Here is a 25,257-nt window from a genome sequence, read left to right as displayed (position 1 = left end):
TTCACACGCATACATGTGTGCACACACACCATGCACACACATGCATGCATGTCCACCCACGTGCACAGAGTTGGCAGTACCCTGAGGGTTTCACCAGCCTGGCCTCCTGCCTTGGCTCCTGCAATAAATAGGCTCTTTCCTCCCCTCCCTGCCCCTGCTCTTGGTCCTGCCCCACTCCTGTCCATGTCCCACAGCCCATCCTCCACCCCGTGACCAGAGGGATCTGTTAAAACCCAAGTCGGCAGTGGCTCATGCCTGTAATCCCAACACTTTGGGAGGCTGTGGTGAGTGGATCACCTGAGGTTGGGAGTCTGAGATCAACCTGACCAATATGGAGGAATTTCATCTCTACTAAAAAATACAAAAATTAGCTGGGTGTGGTGGTGGATGCCTGTAGTCCCAGCTACTTGGGAGGCTGAGGCAGGAGAATTGCTTGAACTGGGAGGTGGAGGTTGCAGTGAGCTTAGATCACACCACTTCACTCCAGCCTGGCAACAGAGGCTCTATCTCAAAAAACAAACAAACAAACAAAAAACCCAAGTCAGCTCTTAACACTTCCCAGCTAAACCCGTTAGCACACCCATTTCACTCAGGGTCAAAGCTAAAGTCCTGATGATCATGAACGACATCCTGTCTCCGTCCACTCTGTGCCTCAGCTGCTCTTTCTTGGCCATGCTGACCTCCTTGCTGTTTCTTGAACACAGTAGGTCAGTGGTTCTCAACTGCGGATGACTGCATCCACCAAGAGTCATTTGGCAAGATCTACATATTTATGGATGTCACAACTGGTAGAGGGTGATGCTGGCATCTAGTGGGTAGAGACTGGGAGTCTACTAAACATCCCATAATGCAAAGGACAGAACCCAACAATGAAGTTTCAGCCCAAAATATCAACCATGCTGAGGTTGGAAAACCCAAGTCCAGGCATAGTCCTGACCCAGGGCCTTTGCATATGCCATTCCCACTGCCTAGAAGGCTCTTCTCCCATGCCAGCCATGGCAGCTTATGCCTGTAATCCCAGCACTATGGGAGATGAGGCAGGTGGATCACTCGAAGTTGGGAGTTGGAGACCAGCACAGCCAACATAGTGAAACCCCATCTCTACTAAAAATACAAAAATGAGCTGGGTGTGGTGGGGCACACCTGTGATCCCAGCTACTCGGGAGGCTGAAGCAAGAGAATTGCTTAAGCCCCAAAGGTGGAAGTTGCAGTGAGCCAAGAGCATGCCATTGCACCCCAGCCTGGGTGACAGAGCAAGACTGTTTCCAAAAAAAAAAAAAAAAAAACCAAAACTGTTCTCCCAGACACCTGCACGGCTCACTGTCTTTCCTTATGATCTCGGCTTGAATGCCAAGCGTTCCCTCACTAGGCATGCCATCGTGCTCTGTCCCCTTGCCCTGGATTCCTGTTTGGGCCTCACCTCTACCAGCACATCACCCCAAGAGAGCAGGGCCTTTGTCTGTTTCTTTCACCCAATCCCCAGTACCTAGAACAGAGCATGGCCCAGAGCTGGTGCTCCATCAATGAAGTGACTGAGTGACAGCCAATGCAAATACTGCCCAGGACATATTCTCTCCCTTCTTATGGAGTTTCAGGCCTGGCTGAGATTTTTTGGCCACAAAGACCAAGCCATGGAATTGGGGGCTGTAGATGATAATGATCTGGGACTGATATATGTGGCACAGAATTGAGCAAAGCCGATTAAGCAAATGCCATTGTCCCCATCTGCAGGAAGTGCAGGTCTATGCTGTCCAGGTCCCCACCTGCAGGAGGTACAGGAGCATCCTGGGAACCTTCCTGGCAGAGGCCCAGCCCAACCTAACCTACCCTCCCATCCCAGGCTGGAAACCTGCACCACGCCTCAGGTGGAAGTCAGCTGGAGCCCTACACAGCTTCTCCCTAAAAACATGAGGCTGGTTTCCATGGGTGTCATTCTGTACCTGTGGAGGCAGGGAGGGCTTTCCTGGAACCAGGCAGAGGTGGCACCGTGTATCATGATGCAATCCTTTCTGGCAGCTGCGGGGCACAAGAGGCCAGTTACGGGAGCCCCCTGACCTGGCCACCCTCTGCATCGGGGAGGCCAGAGGCAGAAGCGGCAACAGGAAATCTCTCCTACTGAACAAACCGTCCTGCTGCTCGCTGGCTCCTGTGTGACCCTGCAGGGGTAGGGCGCGTGTCTCACACCTGTAATCTCAGCACTTTGGGAAGCTGAGGTGGGTGGATCACTTGAGGCCAGGAGTTTTAGACCAGCCTGGCCAACTTGGCAAAACCCCATCTCTACCAAAAAGTATGAAAAGTAGCCAGGTGTGGTGGTGGGTGCCTGTAATCACAGCTACTCAAGAAGCTAAGGCAGGAGAATTGCTTCAACCTGGGAGGTTGCAGTGAGCCAAGATTGCACCGCACTCCAGCCTGGAAGACAGAGCGAGACTCCATCTCAAATAATAGCACGTACTTATTAGAATACATATTATATATTTTTAATTACATAACTACAATAATTATCATAACCATTATAATCGGTAATAAATATTTCACTGTGACACGTGTAATTAGATTAGTGGTTCTTGATCCTTAACAAATAGAATCTCCTGAAAGATTTTCTAAAAATCAAAGCTCTCATGGCTCAGCCCAGATCCATTAAATCCATTCTCACAACCAGCTGCTGTGATGATCAATATGCCCATTTTGCAGATGGAAACACAGAGGCTGAGAGAGGTGATCTACTTGTCAGGATCAACCAGCTAGTCAGTGCTGGGGCTGAGATTTGGACCTGGGCAGTCCAATGCCATCGGCTAGGTTTTTACCACTAGGTCAGTGTTTTTCAGGTACACAGTTTGCCCAGGCTCTTCAGTACAACAAGGGGGAGGGTGGCTTGTTCTGTGGGGTGACAAAAGGATGGGCTGGAGGGGCAAGCCCAAGTAACTTGAGTTTGGAGAGTCTCATCATGCAATAATGCTTGCAATGATGCTATTTTCTTTTCTCCTTTCTTTCTTTTTTTTTTTTCTGAGATGGAATCTCACTCTGTAGCACAGGCTGGAGTGCAGTGGCATGGTCTTGGATTACTGCAACCTGCGCCTCCCAGCTTCAAGAGATTATTCTGTCTCAGCCTCCTGAGTAGCTGGGATTATAGTGCACGCTATCACACCTGGCTAATACTTGTATTTTAGTTTGGCCAGGCTGGTCTCAAACTCCTGACCTCATGATCCACCCACCTCGGCCTCCCAAAGTGCTGGGATGACAAGCATGAGTCACCATGCTGAGCTTGCAGTGATACTTTTTTCTAGCTTGACCAAAATGTTGCCATGCTTATCATCTTGGACTTTCTGCATGAGGACAAGACCTGGTCTGTTCGAGGAGGCGTCCCCTCAATCCCCAGCTCACAGACTGGTACAAGTCTGCAGCCTCAGGAACTGGACCATACAGCAGGAGGTGAGAGGAGGAAAGGCGAGCATTGTGTCACCTGTGTTCATATCCATTCCACATCACATGCGTCCACACTTGATCTCCGCCTCCTGACAGATCAGCAGTGGCATGAGATTCTCATAGAAGCATGAACCCTATTGTGAACTGCACATGTGGGATATCTGGGCTGCATGCTCCTTATGAGAATCTCATGTCTCATGATCTGTCACTGTCTTCCATCACCCCCAGATGGGACCGTCCAGTTGCAAGAAGACAATCTGAAATCATTCATTACATGTTACAGTGTAATAAATGTACAATAAACATAATGTGTTTGAATCATCCCAAATCCATGCACCCTACCCTGGGCCATAGAAAATCTGTCTTCCAGAAAACCAGTCCCTGGTGCCAAAAAGCTTGCAGACCACTGTGTTACCATGTTCCCAACAGTGCCTTAGGTATTCTACTCAACCATCAGTACCTCTAACTTTCACAGAGATGGGAGGGAGGCTGAAATTTCAAATCTTCTAATGGCAAGGTTGGTTTCTTTGGCAACCAGCCCCACTGAGGCTGTCCAGGTGCCCCCAGCCATCAGTCATCTCATTAGCATACAAAAGACACATCATTTCATACATTACACTCAGGACACTGGGGCAGAGACCACACACAAACTCTTATTATGTTCCAGTAACCCACAGAATGGAAGAAAAAATCTGCACAGTAGATTCTTCATACGCGTCTGTTATCCAGAATGTATAAATAACTTTTACAATTCAACAACAAAGACAATCCAATCTAAAAACTAATGAAGCACTTTAATACACACTTCACCAGCAAGCACTTGAGAGATGCTTAACATCATTAGTCCTAATTCAAACCAGAAAGAGATACCCCTTAACTCACACTTAAATAGTCATACTAAAAAAAAAAGTGTTGACAAAGATGTGCGGAAACGTGAACTATTTAACACTGCTTGTGACAATATGAAATGGTGCAGCATATGTGTCAAATAATTTGGAGTTTCTTCAAACAGTTGCAAGTAGATTTGCCATATGACTCAGTGATTCCATTCCTAGCTATATACACCAAAGACCTGAAAACAGGTGTTCAAACAAAAACTCGTATGCTCTTTAAATGTGTCAAGATCATAAATATGCAGGAAAGTCTTGGGAACACTGACAGGAAAACTGGATCAAAATGAAAAAACACATTATACTCCCAAGCGGGGCAGGAGGTAAAAGTGAAATGAGTTTGTGAACTGAATTATCACGTAGGAACCATGCTGATTTCCTGATCTAGGGGTTATGTGGTGGTAACCTAGGAGAGTTTCCATGCTTTGGATAAAGTATACCGGAGTATTTTGTGGGACGCTGCAAATCTAGTACAGCAGTAACTGCTGGGGACTCTAAGAAAAGAAACAGGTTATATTTTGCACTGCTTCTGGAAGTTTCCTAGAAGTATGACATTATTAAAAAGTAAGTTACTGCCGGGCGTGGTGGCTCAAGCCTGTAATCCTAGCACTTTGGGAGGCCAAGGCGGGTGGATCATGAGGTCAAGAGATCGAGACCACCCTGTGGTCAACATGGTGAAACCCCATCTCTACTAAAAATACAAAGAATTAGCTGGGCATGGTGGCATGTGCCTGTAATCCCAGCTACTCAGGAGGCTGAGGCAGGAGAATTGCCTGAACCCAGGAGGCAGAGGTTGCGGTGAGCCGAGATCGCGCCATTGCACTCCAGCCTGGGTAACAAGAGCAAAACTCCATCTCAAAAAAAAAAAAAAAGTAAATTACTTTTTAAAACAACCATATCAATACTACACCAGAAAAGCAGAGACATCACCAAAATCCACTATAGAGGCTACGCTTCATCCAAAGCTGTGAACCCTTATAAAAGCCTCAACGTCAACAGACTCCACTTAGTAGATATTATTATACTTATTAGTATTAGAGGCTACTGTGCGGATACATTAGTGTTACGGCACAGTGTGGATATTAGTGTTAGGACATGGTGTACATATTATATTGGTGTTGGAGAACAGTCAGATATTACATTAACATCAGGGAACCATGTGGATAGTATTACATTAGTATTAGAAGCAATGGTGTGGATATCAGATTAGCGTTAGAATATGGTGTGAATATATTGGTTTTAGGGCACGGTATGGATATCATAGTAATGTTAGGGCATGCTGTGATTATTATATTAGAGGTCACCGTGAGAACATATCTTAGCAGCCACTGCGTCTGGATATTGACAATGATATCAGGGTGTAGTCGTAATGATGAGATTTGGGGATTTCATTTTTCTAGATGAATTTCTTCCCTTGCTGAGTACTCTAAAGCTCTCTTCTCTGCATTCAGGGCCATGGAAAGGAAGCATTTTACTCATCAATGAACAAGACTAAGTTGACACAACCCTCGTGCTGCCCTGGCACCTCAGAGGGAAGTTGGTCAGGGGTGGGTTCACGCACCCTCTGGTGGCGCCAGAGCTCAGGACAGACATTCTTACTCAGTTTCTCAGCAGATGTTCACCCCTGCCTGGCTGTCCTGAAATACCTATAAAATTCAATATTCAGTTTATTCAATGTAATAATTTTGGAAACTCAAGCCAAAATGAAGCCCACTGTAGCCATATCCTTCCCAAAAATAGTGATGGAAGACTTTGGAAGCCATGTAGAAAGAAATGAATATATACACAAAATAAAAAACAAAAACAAAAACCTACTCAAAATAGTCCAGAGGTGGTAATATAAAATGCAAAACTATAAAAAATCTAAAAGAAAATCTAGATGACATTGGGTTTGGTGTTGAGTTTTAACACACAACATCAAATGCCAATTCATGAAAATATTGATAACAGACTTTATAAAGCTAAATATTCTACTGTGGAAAATTGTATTCAGAGAATAAAAAGACAAGACAGATGTGAGAAGATATTTACACAATACATAGGTGATTTTAAAACTGGTTAAATATCTGAACAGATACTCAACCACAGCAAATATACCAATAGTAGGCTGGGCATGGTGGATGCCCATCTCTACTAAAAATACAAAAATTACCCAGGCATGGTGGTGCATGCCTGTAATCCTAGCTGCTCGGGAGGCTGAGGCAAGACAATTGCTTAAACCTGGGAGGCGGAGGTTGTGGTGGGCCAAGATCACACCATTCCTCTGCCCTACTGTATATGTAAAAATGCAGATTCACTGAACCAGACTAAATTGTATTCCCTGGAAGGTTGATCAAGGATTCAAAAGAATGCAACCTTTTGTTTTATCTACTTCTGACCTAGAAGCACCCCCACTTCCTACTTCCAGTTGTTCCTCCTCACTGAATCAAATGACTGTACATCTTATGCATATTGATTGGTGTCTCCTGTCTCTAAAATGTATAAGAGCAAGCTCTACCCTGACCACCTTAGGCCCATGTTGTCAGGACCTTCTGAGGCTGTCATGGGCGTGTCCTTAACCTTGGTGAAATAAGCTTTCTACTTGACTGGGACCTGACTCAGATATTTTGGGATCACAATCCACAGTCACCATGGTGTGACAGTTGACTACAGCATTCAGTACAGAGATGTGCTATACAGGTTTGTAGCATGGGAGCAATAGGCTAAACTATATAACTTATGTGTGGAGTGGGCTATACCATCTAGGATTTAAAAAGACACTCTATGGTGTTCAGACAAGAATGAAATCACCAAGGACAAATTTCTCAGAGAGAATTCACATCAATAGAAGATGCTTGAGTGTATTTTAAATGGTTAAAGCCTAGAAGAAAAAAAAAAAGAAACTCAATTCCTGTTTTGGTTTAATAACAAAGCTTAATAGAGTTAACATATTTCATCTAATCTAAGATGCTAATAATTAACAAACATTATTTTATGCACCATCACAAATAGGTTGCCAAGTAAACTTTCTGAATAACAAAAATGTGAATTTACTGCTATTCATGCCAGTAAAGTAAAATGAAAATGAATTACGGTTTTGACATGTTAAAGCAAAACAGGAGGAAGCCGTTAGCCTGAGGTCTTGCAAAGCAAATGGAAACCGAATTGGAGGCATTAAAACTGACTTTAAAACAGGAGCAAACCAACCAGTCAATGACAATAAACCCAGCTGCTAGTTGGCTTTATGACTGTTGATGCTGAGGGAACCATCCCCACAACAGGCAGTCGCCTAGGTGGAGCCAAGGAGAAACCTCACTTAGCTGCCACCACTAACAGCTCAAAGTCCCAAGCCCTGTTTTCCATTCTGGTGCTTCAGGTGTGATTCACGAATCATTCCTTTGCTTAAATAAACAAAATTTATTTTGCCTAAAATTCTCTAACCCCTAAATCCTAACAACTAACCGGTAACCCTAAACTCTAACCCTATCCCGTAGCCCTAATCCTCACCCAAAGCCCTAAGCATACATTGGTTTCTGCGTTTGCACTGATATGTCACTGTTGATGATTCAAACTGCTGTATGGCGGCCGCAGGAGCAGCGCGGACTTTAGAGTAAGGCCGCGGACGGAGGCCTTGCATCAGCATCACAGCTGTTTTCTACACGAGCACTGCAGGTGTTGTATTCACATTCCGGATGTCACAGCTGCCTTAGGAACGTGCCACTGTGTTCCGAGGCTGCGGTGTGCACCTCGCACTGCCGCCACGTGGCCTTGGCTCGGGAGAACCTCGGCGCGCAGGACTCCGAGGGGCTTTTGGTGTCCAGGTTTCCACACCGAGATCTTCCTACTAGTCTCTGACCCTAAGCAGTCAGGCTGCAAACAGGAAGGATTTTACTCACTGTGGACGCGGCCCAGAGTCGTCCCCAGGTGAGGCTGTGCCCGCTAGGTCTGTGCTGTGGAGAACGCAGCTCCGCCCTCACGGGGCCCCGCAGGTCTGCACTGAGGACGACGGAACTCTGCAGGCCGCCATGACGCAAGGCACGCCGGGACTGTGACGCCGTCCGAAAAGGCGGCCCGGGCGCCCCCTGCTGGCGGCCGCCGGGCAGTGCGGGGCCCTCTCGCTCCCGGTGATGTGCCCGCGCCCTCTTCCGGCGACGAGGGCCACGGCAGGGCCCTCCCACAGTGAGACCCGAGCCCCAGGGTCTGTGCTGAGGAGGTCGGAGCTCCACCTCCAAGTGCCCCTAGGTCAACACTGAAGAGAACACAACTCTGCAGACCACGTGGGCGGCGATGATGCACCTCGGGGGGCGGAGCCTCAGGACTCTGAAAAGGTGGGCTTGGGCGCCCTCTCCTGGCAGCAGACCAATGCAGGGCCCTCTTGCTCACACTGCCGTGGCAACATGCTCCCTGCTGGCAACTAGGGCAATGCAGGATCCTCAGGCTCACTGAGCTAGGGGGCTGTGCATATGTACACAATGTGCGCCTATATGTACATGCATACATACTGTACATCTGTACATAATGTAAACATGTAAATGTGAACATACAGTACCTCTCTACCTAATGTGCACATTATGTACACGTGAACATGTGTACATTACATATATGTGTACATATTGTACATCCTTACATAATGTGCACATTATGTAAATGTGTATATTTTGTACAGCTGTACATAATGTACATAATGTGCACAAATATGTACACATGTACATATAGTACATATGTACATTATGTACATGGTTACACATTGTAATACCAAAATAAAAAGTACATAATGTGTACAATCTGTATATTTACCATGATATTACATATTGTATATATATAATTGTAATTACATATATCATTGTGATATTACAATAATGTATATATCATACACATGTGCACATAAATGTACATATTGTATGGATTATGTACATTTATTGTACATATGTATTGTGTACACATATGTACATCACAGTAAAGGTACATATGGTACATATTATATACATTTGTTGTAATATCCCAATAAATGTACACATTATGAGTATATTCTGGGATATTATTTTTAGTATATTAGATAAAAATTATTCCTAATATCAGGGTGGGTATACACCCATGTGTGTATATCTTGTGATATTATCCATCGTATCCTAAGTAAGTATTACTCTCACTGTGAAAGCAAGTGTACACTCTGTGACTGTTCCATTATCACAGGCGGTGTACAACGCTTCTGTGATGTGGTTACTAATATCCTGGGGAGAGTACCCTGAATATCGCAGGAAGTGTACACCACCACTGTAATACTGTTTCTAACACATCCAAAAACGGAGAGGATGTTACTCCAAGTATCTCAGGAAGTGCACAAACCCCCAGTGATATTGTTCCTAATAACTAAGGGATTACAGATAATAATACTCACAATCTGACTGGGGCTGTACACCCGTCCTGTGATGTTGTTCCTAATATCCAGGGAAGGAGAGGATGATGTTACTGCCCATAGGGAATTACTCTCAGTATGGCAAGAGGTGTACATCAAGCTCTCATATGGTCACTAATGTACACACACACACACACACACACACAAAATTATATTGAATTAAACATTGCAAAGGGTGAAAACCCCCTGTGCTTTCAATCCTAATGTCAAGGAAGGTAAGGATGACATTTTTGTCAATATCAAAGACATGTAACTAGAACTAGTGTTATTGTGCTTAATATAAAAAAAAACAGAATAACATTATGATCGCCCTATGATATGGTTCTAAGTATCATATTACACAACATTTTCAAAACAGATGGTCCCTAGGAGCCAGGGTGGGCCGGGGGGCTGCTACAGGCCCTCTACTGGGGTCTGTCGGCACAGCCCCATAGCCGAGGGGGTCCTAGCAGCCAGGGTGAGCTGGGGGGCTGCTGTAGGCACTCTGGATGGGGTTGTGTGCACAGCCCCCTAGCCAGGAGGTCCCTAATAGCCAGGATGGGCCGGGGGCTGCTATGGGCCCTCTGGCGAGGGGTCTGGGCACAGCCTCCTAGCCAGGGGTCCCTAGTAGCCCGGGTGGGCCAGGGGCTGTGTGTGGGCACAGCCTCCTAGCCAAGGAGTCCCTAGCAGCCAGGGTGCCCTGGGGGACTGCTACAGTTTTAGCTGTGTATTTTGAAAAAGTTGTCTCTAAGTGCTATAGCTGATGAAATTAGAATGAGTGATCTGTGTCTACTTGAGTTGAGCTTTCTTTTAGTAATAAAGGATTAAGTTCTATTTGAATTCTTTAGAACTGACTCTCATTCTTGTCAATCAACTGTGAATTTTCTGTGTTAATTTCTAGCAGAGGTAATATAATTAATCCAAAACCATAGGTGTATTAAAGTCCAGATTGACAAGTATACTCAACAAACCAGGCACTGAGCTGGAAGAGGGATCTTTTCCCAGTGGGCCTTAAGGCCCACATAAATCCCTGTGCAGAAATCGAGAAACAGAGACAGAAAGGGACTCGCCTAAGGCTTGTCACTTGAAAGTGAGTGGCTGACTGACTGGCAGAGGGCTGGAAATCAAATCCAAATCTCCTGACCTCTAATTTCAAAGGGTGCACTGCCTCCCCAAGGCCCAGTTTCACAGGTAAATAGCTTAACAAGGGCTTTACTCGATTGAAGTCAACATTAAAAGACATCGGAACAGTCTTTGGCCCCTTGTCTCTAACGAGAATTTGCCCAGGTAATATTTTAACACTGGGTCTAACCTGAGAGATCTGGACTTTCAGCCTGAAACTCTTGAAAAGGATTGATTAACTTAGGAGTTCCTGCTACAAAGTAAGAGTCAAGAACCATTTTCAGCAAAGGTGAGCTGACCTCAGTGGTCAATAGGAAATGAGCTGGTTTCAATACCACCCTCTGACTAATCATCAAGATAAAATTTCTTAAAACATACATGTATTGTGTTTTTCAGAAGGCTGGGGGCTATCCAAGATTCTGAGTAACATGCTACCACAGGAAGGAGATGCTGTTCACGCCTGAAGACAGACAGACAGACACACAGACACACAGACACACACACACACACAGAGACAAACAGTCTAAACACACAACTGGTAGTGTCCAGCCAGATACTTAGCAGTATGAGGAGGGCTTTGAAGTCATTCATGCTCCAAAGGAAGAGACACCTTTCCCTAATTCACACGTCCATTCTCCCTCCTTATCCCCCAATGCTGCCTTCTCCTCAAGCCCACGCATTACTAAGTAGAACAAAATTAGGCAGGGCTATCAGGATAAAGCATTGTCAATGATGCTCTCATTTAAAATAACAGCACAGTCAAATGGAAAGCATGCTTGCATATAAAACGTGATTCTTTCAGACATGGCTCATGATGACTGGGACCACGCCTCCAGGGAGAAGCTCTGCTCTGCAGCCATCCAAGCTGTGTGCCTGGCCACCTCCCAAAGTGCTTCACACTCTCATTTCACCCTTAGAGGCAGACAAGAGGACTGCAAAGGACTCATGTGTCTCCTGTGCTCTCTAAAAAAGACTCCCATTTCTCCTGGGGACCAAAAAGAACAAAAGTTGCTTTTTCTTTGTAGAGCACACAACTTTTCCAAAATACACAGCTAAAACTGTCCTTGATTTAAGTGCTATAGCCCTAGCCCTAGCGCTAAACCTAACCCTAATGCCAAACCTGAACCCTAACCCTAACCCTTTTCTCAAATTGACTTTTCTGGAAACAACTTGTTTGGCCTTGTCTGTAGTCGACTTTTCTGGAATCGACCTGCCTGGCCTTTTCTCAAATCGACATTTCTGAAATCGACTTTTCTGGAATCAACTTATTTGGCCTTGTTTGAAATCGATTTTTCTGAAATCAATTTGGCCTTGCCTAAAACATATTTTCCTGGATTCAACTTGCCTTTCCTTTTTTGGAATCGACCTGCCTTGTCTGCAATCCATTTTTCTGGAATCAACTTTCCTTGCCTGAAATCTATTTTTCTGGAATCGACTTGCCAGGCGTTGCCTGAAATCTCTTTTCCTGGATTCAACTTGTCTTGCCATTTTTTTTTTGAATCGACTTTTCTAGAATTGACTTGCCTTGTCTGAAATCAATTTTTCTGAAATGGACTTGCTAGGCCTGTTCTCAAATTGACTTTTCTGGTCTGAAATCGACTTTTCTGAAATCGACTTGCCTGGCATTGCCCAAATCTATTTTTCTGGAATCGACTTGTTTGGCCTTGCCTGAAATCAATTCCTCTGGAATTGATGTGCCTTGCCTGAAATCGACTTTTCTGAAATCGATGTGCCTGGCCTTGCCTGAAATCCATTTTCCTAAATCACTTAAAGCGGGGACCATTTTAGCTATTTTAGCTGTGTATTCTTAAAAACAGCCGGGCGCGGTGGCTCAAGCCTGTAATCCCAGCACTTTGGGAGGCCGAGGCCGGTGGATCACGAGGTCGAGAGATCGAGACCATCCTGGTCAACATGGTGAAACCCCGTCTCTACTAATAATACAAAAAATTAGCTGGGCATGGTGGCACCTGCCTGTAATCCCAGCTACTCAGGAGGCTGAGGCAGGAGAATTGCCTGAACCCAGGGGGCGGAGGTTGCAGTGAGCCGAGATTGCGCCATTGCACTCCAGCCTGGGTAACAAGAGCGAAACTCCGTCTCAAAAAAAAAAAAAAACTTGTCTAGCACTTAAAGCACGGACAGTTTAAGCTGTGTATTTTCAAAAATTTGTCTCTAAGTGCCATAGCTCATGAAGTCAAAATGAGTGATTTGTGTCCCCTTGAGTTGAGCATTCTTTTAGTAACAAAGGATTAAGTTATATTCAATTTTTTTTTTTTTTTTTGAGACAGAGTTTCGCTCTTGTTACCCAGGCTGGAGTGCAATGGCGCGATCTCGGCTCACCGCAACCTCCGCCTCCTGGGTTCAGGCAATTCTTCTGCCTCAGCCTCCTGAGTAGCTGGGATTACAGGCAGGTGCCACCATGCCCAGCTAATTTTTTGTATTTTTAGTAGAGACGGGCTTTCACCATGTTGACCAGGATGGTCTCGATCTCTCGACCCCGTGATCCACTCGCCTCAGAAGCTGAGGCAGACAGATCACATGAGGTTAGGAGTTCTAGACCAGCTTGGCCAATATGACAAAACCCCATCTCTACTAAAAATACAAAAATTACCCGGGCCTGCTAGCATGCACATGGAATCCTAGCTACTTGGGAGGCTGAGGCGGGAGAACTGCTTGAATCCAAAAGGTGGAGGCTGCAGTAAGCTGATATCAAGCCACTGCACACCAGCCTGGCTGAAACGGCAAGATTCCATCTGGAAAAGAAAAAAAGAAAGAAAACCAAAATGTCTGGGAGTGGCAGGGTGTAGTGGCTCACTCCTGTAATCCCAGCAATTTGGGAGGCTGCGGCGAGCAGAGCACCTGACGTTAGCAGTTCAAGACCAGCCTGACCAACATGAAGAACACCTGTCTCTATGGAAAATACAAAAATTAGCTGGGCATAGTGGCATGTGCCTGTAATCCCAGCTCCTTAGCTGGATGAGGTAGGAAGATCACTTCAACCTGGGAGGTGAAGTTTGCAGTGAGCTGAGGTGGTGCTACTGCACTCCAGCCTGGGTGACAGAGAAAGACTCTGTCTCAAAAAAAAAAAAAAAAAAAAATTCAAATAATTTCACACTAGAATAGTTATACTAAAAAACAAACAAAAAAGAGTTGACAAAGATGTGCAGAAACTTGAACCCATAAACACTGCTTCTGACAGTATTAAACGGTCCAGCCTATGTGTAAAATCATTTGGTGTTTCTTCAAACACGTGCAAATAGATTTGCCATATGACTCAATGATTCCATTCCTCGGCGTATACTGTAAAGAACTGAAGACAGGTGTTCAAACAAAAACTTGTATGCTCTTTAAGTGTGTCAAGGTGATAAATATGCAGGAAAGTCTGGGGAACAGTGCCAGGAAAAGAAAACTGGATCAGAACAATGAAAAAACACATCATACTTCCAGGTGGTGCAGAAGGTAAAAGTGAAATGAGTTTGTAGACTGAATTATCATGTAGGAACCATGCTAATTTCCTGATCTAGGGGTTATGTGGTGGTTACCTGGGAGAGTGTACTTTGGGCAAAATATACTGAAGTATTTTCTGGGACATTGTAAATCTGGTACAGCAACAACTGCTGCAAATCTAAGAAAAGAAACAGGTTATACTTTGTACTGCTATTGGAAGATTCTTAGAAGTATGACATTATTGGAAACAAACTACTTTTTAGAACAACCATATCAATACCATGCCAGGAAAGCAAAGACCTCATCAAAATCCATTATAGAGGCTATAGTTCAACCAAAGCTGTGAAATCCTTATAAAAGTCTCCATGTCAACAGAGTTCACTTAGTAGATACTACTGTATTTACCAGTATTAGAAGCTACTGTGTGGATATGTTAGTGTTATGGCATGATATGGATCTTAGTGTTAGGACATGGTGTGAATATTATACTGGTGTTAGGGCACGGAGTGATTACTATATTACAGACCACTGTGAGAATACTTGTGAGAATACTTATTAGCAGCCGCTGTGTCTTGGACACTGACAAGATCAGAGTGTAGTCAAAACAGTGGATGTGAGGGTTTCCTTTGTCTAGCTGAATTCCTTCCTCTGCTGAGTACTCTCTAAAGACTCTCTCCTCTGCACTCAGGGCTTTGGACAGAAGTTTGTTACTCACCAATGAACACCACCAAGTTGACATGACCTTCATGCTGCCCTGAGGAAGATAAAGCTCCTTGCCGCTTCTGGCACCTCAGAGGGAAGTTGGTCAGGGGTGGGTTCATGCACCCTCTGGTGATGCCAGAGCTCAGCACAGACACTCTTGCTGAGTTTCTAGGTGGACGTGCAACCCCGCCTGGCTGTCCTGAAATACCTATAAAATTCAATATTGAGTTTACTCAATGTAATAATTTTAGAAATTCAAACCAAAATGAAGCCCACTGTAGCCATTCCTTCCCGAAGATGGTGATGGAAGACTTTGGAAGCCATGTAGAATAAAATGAATAAATACAGAAATTAAGAAAAACAAAAACCTACTCAAAATAGTCCAGAGACGGTAATTTTAAATGCAAAATTATAAAAAATCTAAAAGAAAATCTATATGACATTGAGTTTGGTGTTGACTTGTAACACAAAACATCAAATGCCAATTCATGAAAATATTGATAACACAGACTTTATAAAACTAAGTATTCTACTGTGCAAAACTGTATGCAGAGAACAAAAAGACAAGAGAGATGTGAGAAGATAATTACAAAATACATACGTGATTTTAAAACTGGGTAAATATCTGAACAGATACCTAACCAAAGCAAATATACTGATAGTAGGCTGGGCATGGTGGCTCATGTCTGTCATCCCACAACTTTCGAAGGCTTAGACGGGTAAATAATCTAGGTCAGGAGTTCCAGACCAGCCTGGCCAACATGGCGAAACCCCATCTCTACTAAAAATATAAAAATTAGCCAAGCGTGCTGGTGGGCACCTGTAATCCCAGCTACTTGGGAGGCTGAAGCAGGAGAACCACTTAAACATGGGAGGTAGAGGGTGCAATGAGCCAGCATCCTGCCATTGTACTCCAACCTAGGTTACAGAGCAAGAAAGACTCCATCTCAAAAAAAAAAAAATTGTTAGTAACGTATCTGACACATGTTGATATGTTAATACGAGGGGAAACTAGTTTGGGTCTACACAGGAAATCTGCATTTTCCTCCCAATTTCAGTGTGAATCTAAAACCAATTTAAAATAAAACCTTTATTTAAAAATTATAAATTTTTAAAAATATCTGCTTACTTATTTGTACTAATAAGTAGTAATTGACACTAACTACTACTTTTCAAAACAAGGGCATTTATTATGCTGCAAAGTAATTTATGCAAACATATATAATTTCAATGAAATGCCTATTTTACAAGATTTATGTTAAAATAACACATCCATGTAAACATATTTATCATATCTTTTTTCTTGTGGTGTGGTTCACTCTCTAGGAAATCTGGTCACCTTAGAACCAAGGAAAGACTTCAGATTTTGGAGACTATTTCAATTTACAGCGGGACATTTTCAAAAATATAACTTTTTTAAAAAAAATTAAAATAGCAATTGATTGTGACTGAATCACTTATTATAATGAATGCTTGTCTTTGTTTTGTTTCCCAGCATTCCTTTTAGCTACAATACAACAAAAGCAAATATTTGCCATTGGAAAAAATATTCAAAGGAAGACTGTAAAGGGAATTTGTGACCACAATTATTCAATGTTTCATGACGATGCTTTCTAATACTGAAAAGTTTAAAGGGATAGTCAAAGTTATTCCCCCCAAGATGCTTTGAAGTAATCGATGAAACTAGAGAAACAAAAGTGGCAGGACAATCAATGCGACTTTAGATGTCACTGTGTCTTGTGAGAAAAAGTAATTTACCTTCAGAGGATCGCCAAGAATTACTGGAAGCCCAGACTCTGGAATGTATCTAAATTTAGTTGTCAATATCACTAGCAATGAATGTGATAAAAAGGGATCTCTGTTTTATTTGTGTAATACAATACCAACGCAGTATTTAACGCTCCAAGGAAAACAAGTTATACCTGAAATATAGTTGACAATATCAGAATCAAAATAAGCTTCCTGACCAGGCATGGTGGCTCATGCCTGTAATCCCAAGACTTTGAGAGGCCAAAGCAGGCGGATCACCAGAGGTCAGGAGCTCAAGACCCACCTGACAAACACGGAGAAACCCCATCTCTACTAAAAATGCAAAAATTACCCAGGCTTGGTGGTGCATGCCTGTAATCCCAGCTACTGGGGAGGATGCGACAAGACAATGGCTTAAACCAGGGCAGAGGCGGGTACGCTAGGCCAAGATCACACCATTCCTCTGCCCTACTGTCTATGTAAAAATGCAACTTCACTGAACCAGACTAAATTGTATTCAGTGGAAGGCTGATCAAAAAATTGAGAAGAATGCAACTTTTGTTTTATCTACTTCTGACCTAGAACCACCCCCTACCCCGCCTTCCTACTTCTAGTTGTTCCACCTCACTGAACCAATGACTTTACATCTTACACATATTGATTGGTGTCTCCTGTCTCTCTAAAATATATAAAAGCAAGCTCTACCCTGACCACCTTGGGCCCATGTTGTCAGGACCTCCTGAGGCTGTGTCACGAGCATGTCCTTAACCTTGGCGAAATAAGCTTTCTACTTGACTGAGACCTGACTCAGATATTTTGGGATCACAATCCACAATCACCATGGTGTGACATTTGACTACAGCATTCAGTACAGAGATGAGCTATACAGGTATGGTATGTAGCCTGAAATCAAGAAGCTATACCATATCACTTACGTGTGAAGGGGGCTACACCATCCAGGTTTTATAAGGACACTCGATGGTGTTTGCACAAAGATGAAATCACTAAGGACACATTTCTCAGACAGTATCCACATTGTTAGGAGATGCTTGAGTGTATTTTAATTGGTTAAAGCCTAGGAGGAAAAAAAAGCAACTGAACTCCTGTTATGGTTTAATAGCAAAGCTTAATAAACATTTCATCTAATCTAAGATGCTAATAATTAACAGACATTATTTTACGCAAATCACAAATAGGCTGCCAATTAAACTGACTTTCTGAATGACAACAAAAATGTGAACTTACTTTTCTAATGCCAGGAAAATAAAATGAAAATGAATTATGATTTTGATATGTTACAGCAAAAAACGAGGAAGCCGTTAGCCTGAGGTCTTGCCTAGGCAAACGGAAACCGAACTTCGAGGCGTGCAAACTGACTTAAAAACATGAATAAACCAATTAGTTAATGACAAAAAGCCCAGCTGCCAGCTGGCTGTATGACTATTGACACTGAGGGAACCATCCCCACAACCGGCGGTCACCCAGCTAGAGCCCATGAGAAACCTCACTCAGCTGCCACCGCTAAGAGCTTGAAGCCCCAAGCCCTGTTTTCCGTTCTGGTGCTTCAGGCATGATTCATGCATCATTCCTTCCTTCAAGTTTGCCTAAAATTTTTCTAACCCCTGTATCCTAACCCCTAACTGGTAACCCCGAACGCTAACCCTATCCGCTAGCCCTAATCCTCACCCTAAACCCTAACCATACGTTAATTTCTACATTTGCACTGATATGTCCGTGTTCAGTATTGAAACTGCGGTACTGGCAGGGCCACATGACTAGTGCGGATTTTATAGTAACATGTTTGGACTGAGGCCTTGCATTAGCATTAGGTGTTTCCTACCTGAGCACTGGGCTTATTGTATCCGTATTTCAGAGGCCATCTCTGCCTCAGGAACGCTCCATTTGTCTTCTGAGGCTGCTGGGTGCACCTCACACTGCAGCCGCCTGGCCTTGGGCGGGAGAACCCAGGTGCGCAAGGTTCAGAGGGGCTTTTCGTGTCCAGTTTCCCACACAGAGCTCTTCGTACTAGTCTCTGACCCTCAGCAGTCAGGAATGCAAACAGGAAGGATTTTACTCACCGTGGACACGGCCCAGAGTTGTCCCAAACCGAGGCTGTGCTCGCTACGTCTGTGCCGTGGAGAACGCAGCTCCGCAGATTGCCCTGAAGCGATGCGATGCACGCTCGGGCGCCCCCTGCTGGTGGTCAGGCGGTGGGGGCCCTCTTGCTTATGGTCCTGTGTCTGCACCCCTCCTGATGGCAGCTGGGGCCACTGCAAGCCCCTCTTGGAGTAAGAACCCCACCCTAAGGTCTGTGCTGAGGAGGACGCAGTTCCACCCTCACAATGCCCCCCAGTTCTGTAAGGAGGAGAACGCAACTCTGCAGACCGTTGTGACTCAATGCACGCTGGTGATGTGACAGGATGTACATCGGTGGAGGAGCCTCAAGAATCTGAAAGGTGGGTGTGGGGGCCCCTACTGGGGGCCTGCACTGCAGGGCCCTCTTGCTCATGATGTTGTGCCCACGCCCCCTTCTGGCTAGATCCACTGCAGGGCCCTCTGACAGTGTGGTGACTGGCATCACCTGCTGGCAGCTGGAGCACTGCAGGGCCCTCTTGCTCAGAGTAGTGGCAATATGCCCGCTGCTGGCAAACAGGGCAGTGCTACATCCTCTTGCTCACGGTGTGGTGCCTGTGCTGCTGGACACTCTTACTCTCGGTGGAGTGGGGTCACGCCCCCTGCTGGCCGCTGGGGCACTGCAAGACCCTCTTGCCCATAGCGTCCTGGCAACACTCCCGTGATGGCAACTAGAGCACTGCAGGGTTCTCTTGCTCATGGTGTGGTATTCGCTGGGATTATAAGTGTGTGCCACCATGCCTGGCTAATTTTGTATTTTTAGTACAGATAGGATTTCTCCACGTTGGCCAGGCTGGTCTCGAACTCCCAACCTCAGGTAATCTGCCAGCCTCAGCCTCCCAAAGTGTGGGGATTATAGGCATGAGCCACCTAGCTCGGCCTAATTTTTTGATTTGTCGTAGAGACAGGGTTTTGCCATGTTACCTATGCTGCGGGGTTTCCTTCTGATGAGATGAAAATATTCTGGAATTAGGTAGAGGAGATGGCTGTACAGCATTGTGAATGTACTAAAAATGAACTGTACACATTAAAATGGAAGAAATGGTGACTTACACAAATTTTATTTTTATTTATTTATTTATTTATTTATTCTGGTCCGACATTACCCTAGGCTTGTCAGTCAATATTTTGATTTTTTTAAAAAGGACAATGATGAGTTGAAATGTTTAAGGGCCTATCAGTAGAAATGGTAAGAAGACAGCGCATGGCTGGGTGCGGTGGCTCACGCCTGTAATCCTAGCACTTTGGGAGGCCAAGGTGGGTGGATCACCTGCAGTCAGGAATTCAAGACCAGCCTGGCCACCATGGTGAAACCCTATCTTTAAAAAGAAAAAAAGACAGTGCAGAAGAGGGCAGGGCTGAGACTCAAGGGAGTCAAGGGAGACAGCACGTTCCCCGCGGCCTCCTGCTGTCTGTGGGGCGCCTGGAGCCCTGAGGCCCCGCTCCTGCCTGACCCCCCGCCTGCTGGCTGCTAACCATCTGGCTTCTGCGGCTTCTTCAGCTCCCACTGCCCTCAGAGTGAAGGCTGCTCGTCCACACCCACCTGGCCTCGGTGACGTCAGCAGCTTTTCCCCTGCACACGCTCTCCAGCTGCACATAGACCGAGCAGTTGACCCAGCTCCACTCGGGGTCACAGATGGCCAGGAAGCTGGGGTGCAGGTGGCCGATCGTGTACTTGGCCAGGTCCGTCAGAGACTGGCTCACAGCCGCCCCGAAGAGGAAGGTCCCCAGCACCTTGTACATGGCAGCCACATAATTATTGAAGTCAGAGCAGGAATAGAGCCTGTCTGTGAGCACCAGGTAGGCTTCTCCTGCCGAGACCTGCGTGTGGGGCAGCCGCGGTGACCAGAGGGGGTCCTGGTCAGCCCATGGGCCCTTAGTGGGCCTCAGTCCTCCCCACGGGCCTCCCCAAGGCTGCTGGAGAGCTGGGGACTCTAAAGGTGCCCAAGCTGGGCTCGGTGGCTCACGCCTGCCAGCCCAACACTGTGGGGGGCTGAGGCGGGAGGATCACCTGAGGTCGGGCATTCAAGACCAGCCTGACCAACATGATGAAACCTGTCTCTACTAAAAATACAAAAATTAACATGCCTGTAATCCCAGCTACTGGGGAGACTGAGGCAAGAGAATCACTTGAACCCAGGAGGCGGAGGTTACAGTGAGCGGAGATCCTGCCATTGCACTCCAGCCTGGGCAACAAGAGCAAAACTCCATCTCAAAACACAAAAGGGGGTTCCTCCTATTTTGTTGTTGTTGTTTTTTGTGTTTTTTATTTATTTATTTTTATTTTTATTTTTTTGAGAGGGAGTTTCGATCTTGTTACCCAGACTGGAGTGCAATGGCACGATCTCGGCTCACCGCAACCTCCGCCTCCTGGGTTCAGGCAATTCTCCTGCCTCAGCCTCCTGAGTAGCTGGGATTACAGGCACGCACCAACATGCCCAGCTAATTTTTTGTGTTTTTAGTAGAGACGGGGTTTCACCATGTTGACCAGGATGGTCTCGATCTCTCGACCTCGTGATCCACCCGCCTCGGCCTCCCAAAGTGCTGGGATTACAGGCTTGAGCCACCGTGCCCGGCCAAAAGGGGGTTCCTATTACCCACAAGTACCACTCGGGGCAAGGCTGTGTCCCCTAGCCCCCCACAGACCTCCAGGCCACCTCCATCAGGAACCCAGGGTTAGGCTGTACCCCATCCCGCCCCCTACCTGTCCCTCTGAATCCCTCCTGTCTTACAAGAATGACAGTGGCTGTGATGGTGACCCCGGCCATGAGCCCAAGGGTGATGGTGTCTGGACGGTAGGGGTACCGGATGGAGTCATCCCCACAGTCAAATCCTCGGTTATACGGGGTGTTCACCAGCGACACAGAACAGCGAAGGACAGGGAGGCTGGAGGGGGAGAAGGGCCTGGGAGCTGTGAGGTTCTCAAACCAGCTGGGCCATGGGGCCCCCACACCCGCCTTGGCCTCGAGGCCTGCTCCCACCAACAAGGAAGAGCTTTTCTCACAGCACGTGGGAGGCCCAAGCGACACTCCTTTCCCATCACCCTCAGATGAGCACCAACTCCCCAGGCCCTCTCCCCGTCACACCCTCCCTCTGCTCCTTGAAAAACCGGGCAAGGACGGGCACCGTGGCTCAAGCCTGTAATCCCAGCACTTTGGGAGGCTGAGGCGGGTGGATCACGAGGTCAAGAGATCGAGACCATCCTGGTCAACATGGTGAAACCCCGTCTCTACTAAAAACACAAAAAAATCAGCTGGGCATGATGGTGCGTGCCTGTAATCCCAGCTACTCTGCAGGCTGAGGCAGAAGAATTGCCTGAACCGAGGAGGCGGAGGTTACAGTGAGCGGAGACCCTGCCATTGCACTCTAGCCTGGGTATCAAGAGCAAAACTCCGGCCCCAAAAACAAACAAACAAACAAAAAAAAAACGGGCAAACACTCACCTCTGGTCCTTTGCACAGGGACTTCTCTCTGCCCAGAATATCTTATTTTTATTTTTAAAAGTAGAGACTGCGGTCTGATGCTGACCAGGCCCGTCACAAACTCCCAGGCTAGAGCGACCCCCCAGCCTCAGCCTCCCAAAGTGTTGAGATTACAGGTGTGAGACAACGTGCTGGGCACCAAAGTGACTCTCACTTCCGCTCAGTTTCATCTCCCCTCCCGGCTGTCCCCACCAGCATCCCTCTCACAAAAGGAAAGGTCTGTTTAGCCATGCGTGGTGGCGTGTGCCTGTAATCCAGCTACTCGGGAGGCTGAGGCAGAAAAATTGCTTGAAACCGGAAAATGGAAGTTGCAGTGAGCTGGTCGTGCCACTACACTCCAGCCTGGCAACAGGGCGAGACTCTGTCTCAATTTATTAAAAGAAAATAAATAAATAAATAAATAAATAAATAAAAATAAAAGGGAAGGTCTGCTCTTTCTCCCTATTGCCCCATGTGGAATTACGCAGTCACCTGTGGGACACTGGACTTAATCTCCCCGCCTCCACCCGCCAGCACCAGGAGGGGCCTATTGTATTCAGGACAGAGACCCTGGAGGCTGCTCAGAGCCTGGCCAGCGCAGATGTTTAATAAACATCTGTTAAAACAGGCAGGACTTATTTCAACCTAAGAGCTGGCCAGAGAAGTCAGGAAAGGGCGAAAGCAGGGGCACAGCGGAGGTGCCTTCCTGCTCGCCCCTGCCCACCACTGACCCTCGTGCCAGGGCACATGCCAGCCACATGGTAACTCAGGGACGAAAAGCACATTATTGTCAATTCCACACTTGCGGAAGGTGTCACACAGCACTGGGGCTCCCGGGGCCCTGCTGGGCTCAGGGTGGCCAGGGAAGCCGGAGTCAGCTACAGAGGGCAGGGCCCGGGGCAGCTCCCTGTTCCACACGGCAGGTACACAACAAAAGCGCAGGGTGTCTACCCCAGAGAATAACGAAGGCAGGGCGTCTTTGGCCCAGCAGGGTAAGAACAAAAAAGCGTGGCTTCTCTGAATTCTGAGAGCCTGAGGAGGGACAGGGAGCCTCACACTCCTCCCTGCATGCCAGCTGCAAGGGTCCTAGGACACGGCACGCCTTCGATGCTGGCTGAGTCTGGGGAAATAAAGCAGTGAAGACAGCAGAGGTCTGCCTCACAGGGCAGAAAAGGCGGAGGGAATGCAGAACAGAACGGGCAGTGCAGGGGCCCAGAGCCGGGACGGTGCCTGGAGAGGCGAGCGCTGGGGCAGAGCGGGATGCCTTGTAAGAGCCCAGCTTCTGCTGGGGCACAAGGGTGGCTGGCGCTGCTGTGAGTGACGGCAGAGACCAGGGAGGAGGCTCCTGCAATTGCCCCGCGGTGGAAGGTCAGGGTCACAGGACACCAGCCCCTCCCAGGGGCTCTCAGCAGGCGGAGGCTCACACCGGTTGGCCTCCGTTTCCGACCTCCCTGCCCCAGTAACTCCAGCTAGAGACTCAGACACCCCCATGACAACCGGCCCCGGGCTTCCCTCTGCCTGGAAAGCTCACTCTGGGGTCCCCGGAACAGGCACCTTCTCTTCCTTTGACCCCCGGGAGCCTTCTCGCCCTCACGCTGCCCCCACAGCCCTGTCTGGAACCTGTGGACTGCACTGTGACGGGCGGCAGCTTCCAGATGGAGGTGCCCTCGGCCTGGCCGCCACCCCTGGCACGCAGCAGCCACACCCAACCCCACCCCGGCGGCACCTCCTGGCTGTGCGGCCTCCAGCAGGCGACTCCGCGCGGCTGCCCCTCCCTCACAGGCCGTTTACGGAACCGTTTAGGTTATCTGCATGCTGCTGAGGGCCTGGCAACCAGAAAGTGCCACACACGTTTAAGTAACTGACAGCACAGCTGCTCAGGACATGGCACCCAGGGCTGGCAGACACCCCACAGGACATGGCACCCCGGGCTGGCAGACACCCCACAGGACATGGCGCCCAGGGCTGGCAGACACCCCACAGGACATGGCACCCAGGGCTGGCAGACTCCCCACAGGACATGGCGCCCAGGGCTGGCAGACACCTTACAGGACATGGCACCCAGGGCTGGCAGACACCCCACAGGACATGGCACCCAGGCCTGGCAGACACCCCACAGGACATGGCACCCAGGGCTGGCAGACACCCCACAGGACATGGCGCCCAGGGCTGGCAGACACCCCACTGGACATGGCACCCAGGGCTGGCAGACACCCCACGGGGACCTCGTGCTGTCCCCTGGGCCCCAACAAGGGTCTACTTCGGAGTTCAGAGTGCTTGGCCAGAGAACCAGGAAACGCGCTGGGGAGGAGCGCACCCCTGGCCACCCCCCCGCGGTGACAGATCCGCGACGCCATTGTCCCTTCAGCCACAGAGCAAACACTTGGCCTTTGTTTCCGGGACCCTGGCGGGAGGCCTCCGGGCACTGCTTCCCCAACCTGGCCCAATAACCCGCGGGACAGGTTTCAGTCTCCCGAGGTCCCGAAGCGTGGGACTCAGCTTTTCTCTCCAAGTGTCTCCCCCGCCCGAGGCGCAGGGGTTCGAATCCCACCGACGCGCAGGGCCTATGCCTATCTAATTACTATTATTATTTTTGAAACAGAGTTTACTTCTCATTGTCCATGCTGGAGTGCAATCTCAGCTCACTGCAACCTCTGCTTCCCAGGTTGAACCAATTCTTCTGTCTCAGCCTCCCAAGTAGCTGCGATTACAGGCACATGCCACCATGCTTGCCTAATTTTGTCTTTTTAGTAGAGGTGGGATTTCTGCATGTTGGTCAGGCTGGTCTTGAACTCCTGACCTCGGGTGATCCATTCAACTCGGCCTCCCAAAGTGCTGAGATTACAGGGATGAGCTACCACACCGGGTTTTGGTTTTTGTTTGTTTTTTGAGATGGAGTCTTGCTCTGTCTCCTAGGCTGGAGTGCAGTGGGATGATCTCGGCTCACTACAACCTCCAT

General features: G+C 47.3%; 1 protein-coding gene and 1 long non-coding RNA gene across 3 annotated transcripts in view; both read right to left on the bottom strand.

The window, feature by feature from the left end:
• The window catches only part of LOC141583320 (uncharacterized), a 43,428-nt gene extending 24,623 nt beyond the window's left edge, over positions 1 to 18,805 (bottom strand). For both annotated transcript variants that reach the window (XR_012515987.1, XR_012515988.1), the window contains exon 1: positions 18,545 to 18,805. This is a non-coding gene — a long non-coding RNA (uncharacterized LOC141583320). The remainder of the gene's footprint in view (positions 1 to 18,544) is intronic.
• Positions 18,806 to 20,334: 1,529 nt separating this feature from the next.
• On the bottom strand, positions 20,335 to 24,655 carry LOC141583311 (phospholipid phosphatase 2-like). The gene is made up of 3 exons (XM_074392552.1): positions 24,559 to 24,655; positions 21,570 to 21,868; positions 20,335 to 20,658 (listed from the first exon to the last, which is right to left on the bottom strand). The coding sequence occupies exons 1-3, from the start codon at positions 24,653 to 24,655 to the stop codon at positions 20,335 to 20,337; spliced, it is 720 nt and encodes a 239-aa protein (XP_074248653.1).
• Positions 24,656 to 25,257: the final 602 nt, after the last annotated feature.

Source organism: Saimiri boliviensis (genome assembly GCF_048565385.1).
Source record: "Saimiri boliviensis isolate mSaiBol1 chromosome 19 unlocalized genomic scaffold, mSaiBol1.pri SUPER_19_unloc_3, whole genome shotgun sequence".
NCBI lineage: Eukaryota > Metazoa > Chordata > Mammalia > Primates > Cebidae > Saimiri > Saimiri boliviensis.
Note: the sequence above shows the minus strand (reverse complement) of the source record. Positions and strands in the feature narration are given on the sequence as shown.

Bases quoted from the DNA above. Each gene is read 5' to 3' on its own strand.
- LOC141583311 (XM_074392552.1), bottom strand. From the start codon at position 24,655: ATGGCGTCGCGGATCTGTCACCGCGGGGGGGTGGCCAGGGGTGCGCTC. The intron at 21,869-24,558 runs GTAGACCCTTGT...GTGATGGGAAAG, and splicing joins CAAGCACTCTGAACTCCGAA to GAGTGTCGCTTGGGCCTCCC. The intron at 20,659-21,569 runs GTAAGACAGGAG...CCCCACACGCAG, and splicing joins TCACAGCCACTGTCATTCTT to GTCTCGGCAGGAGAAGCCTA.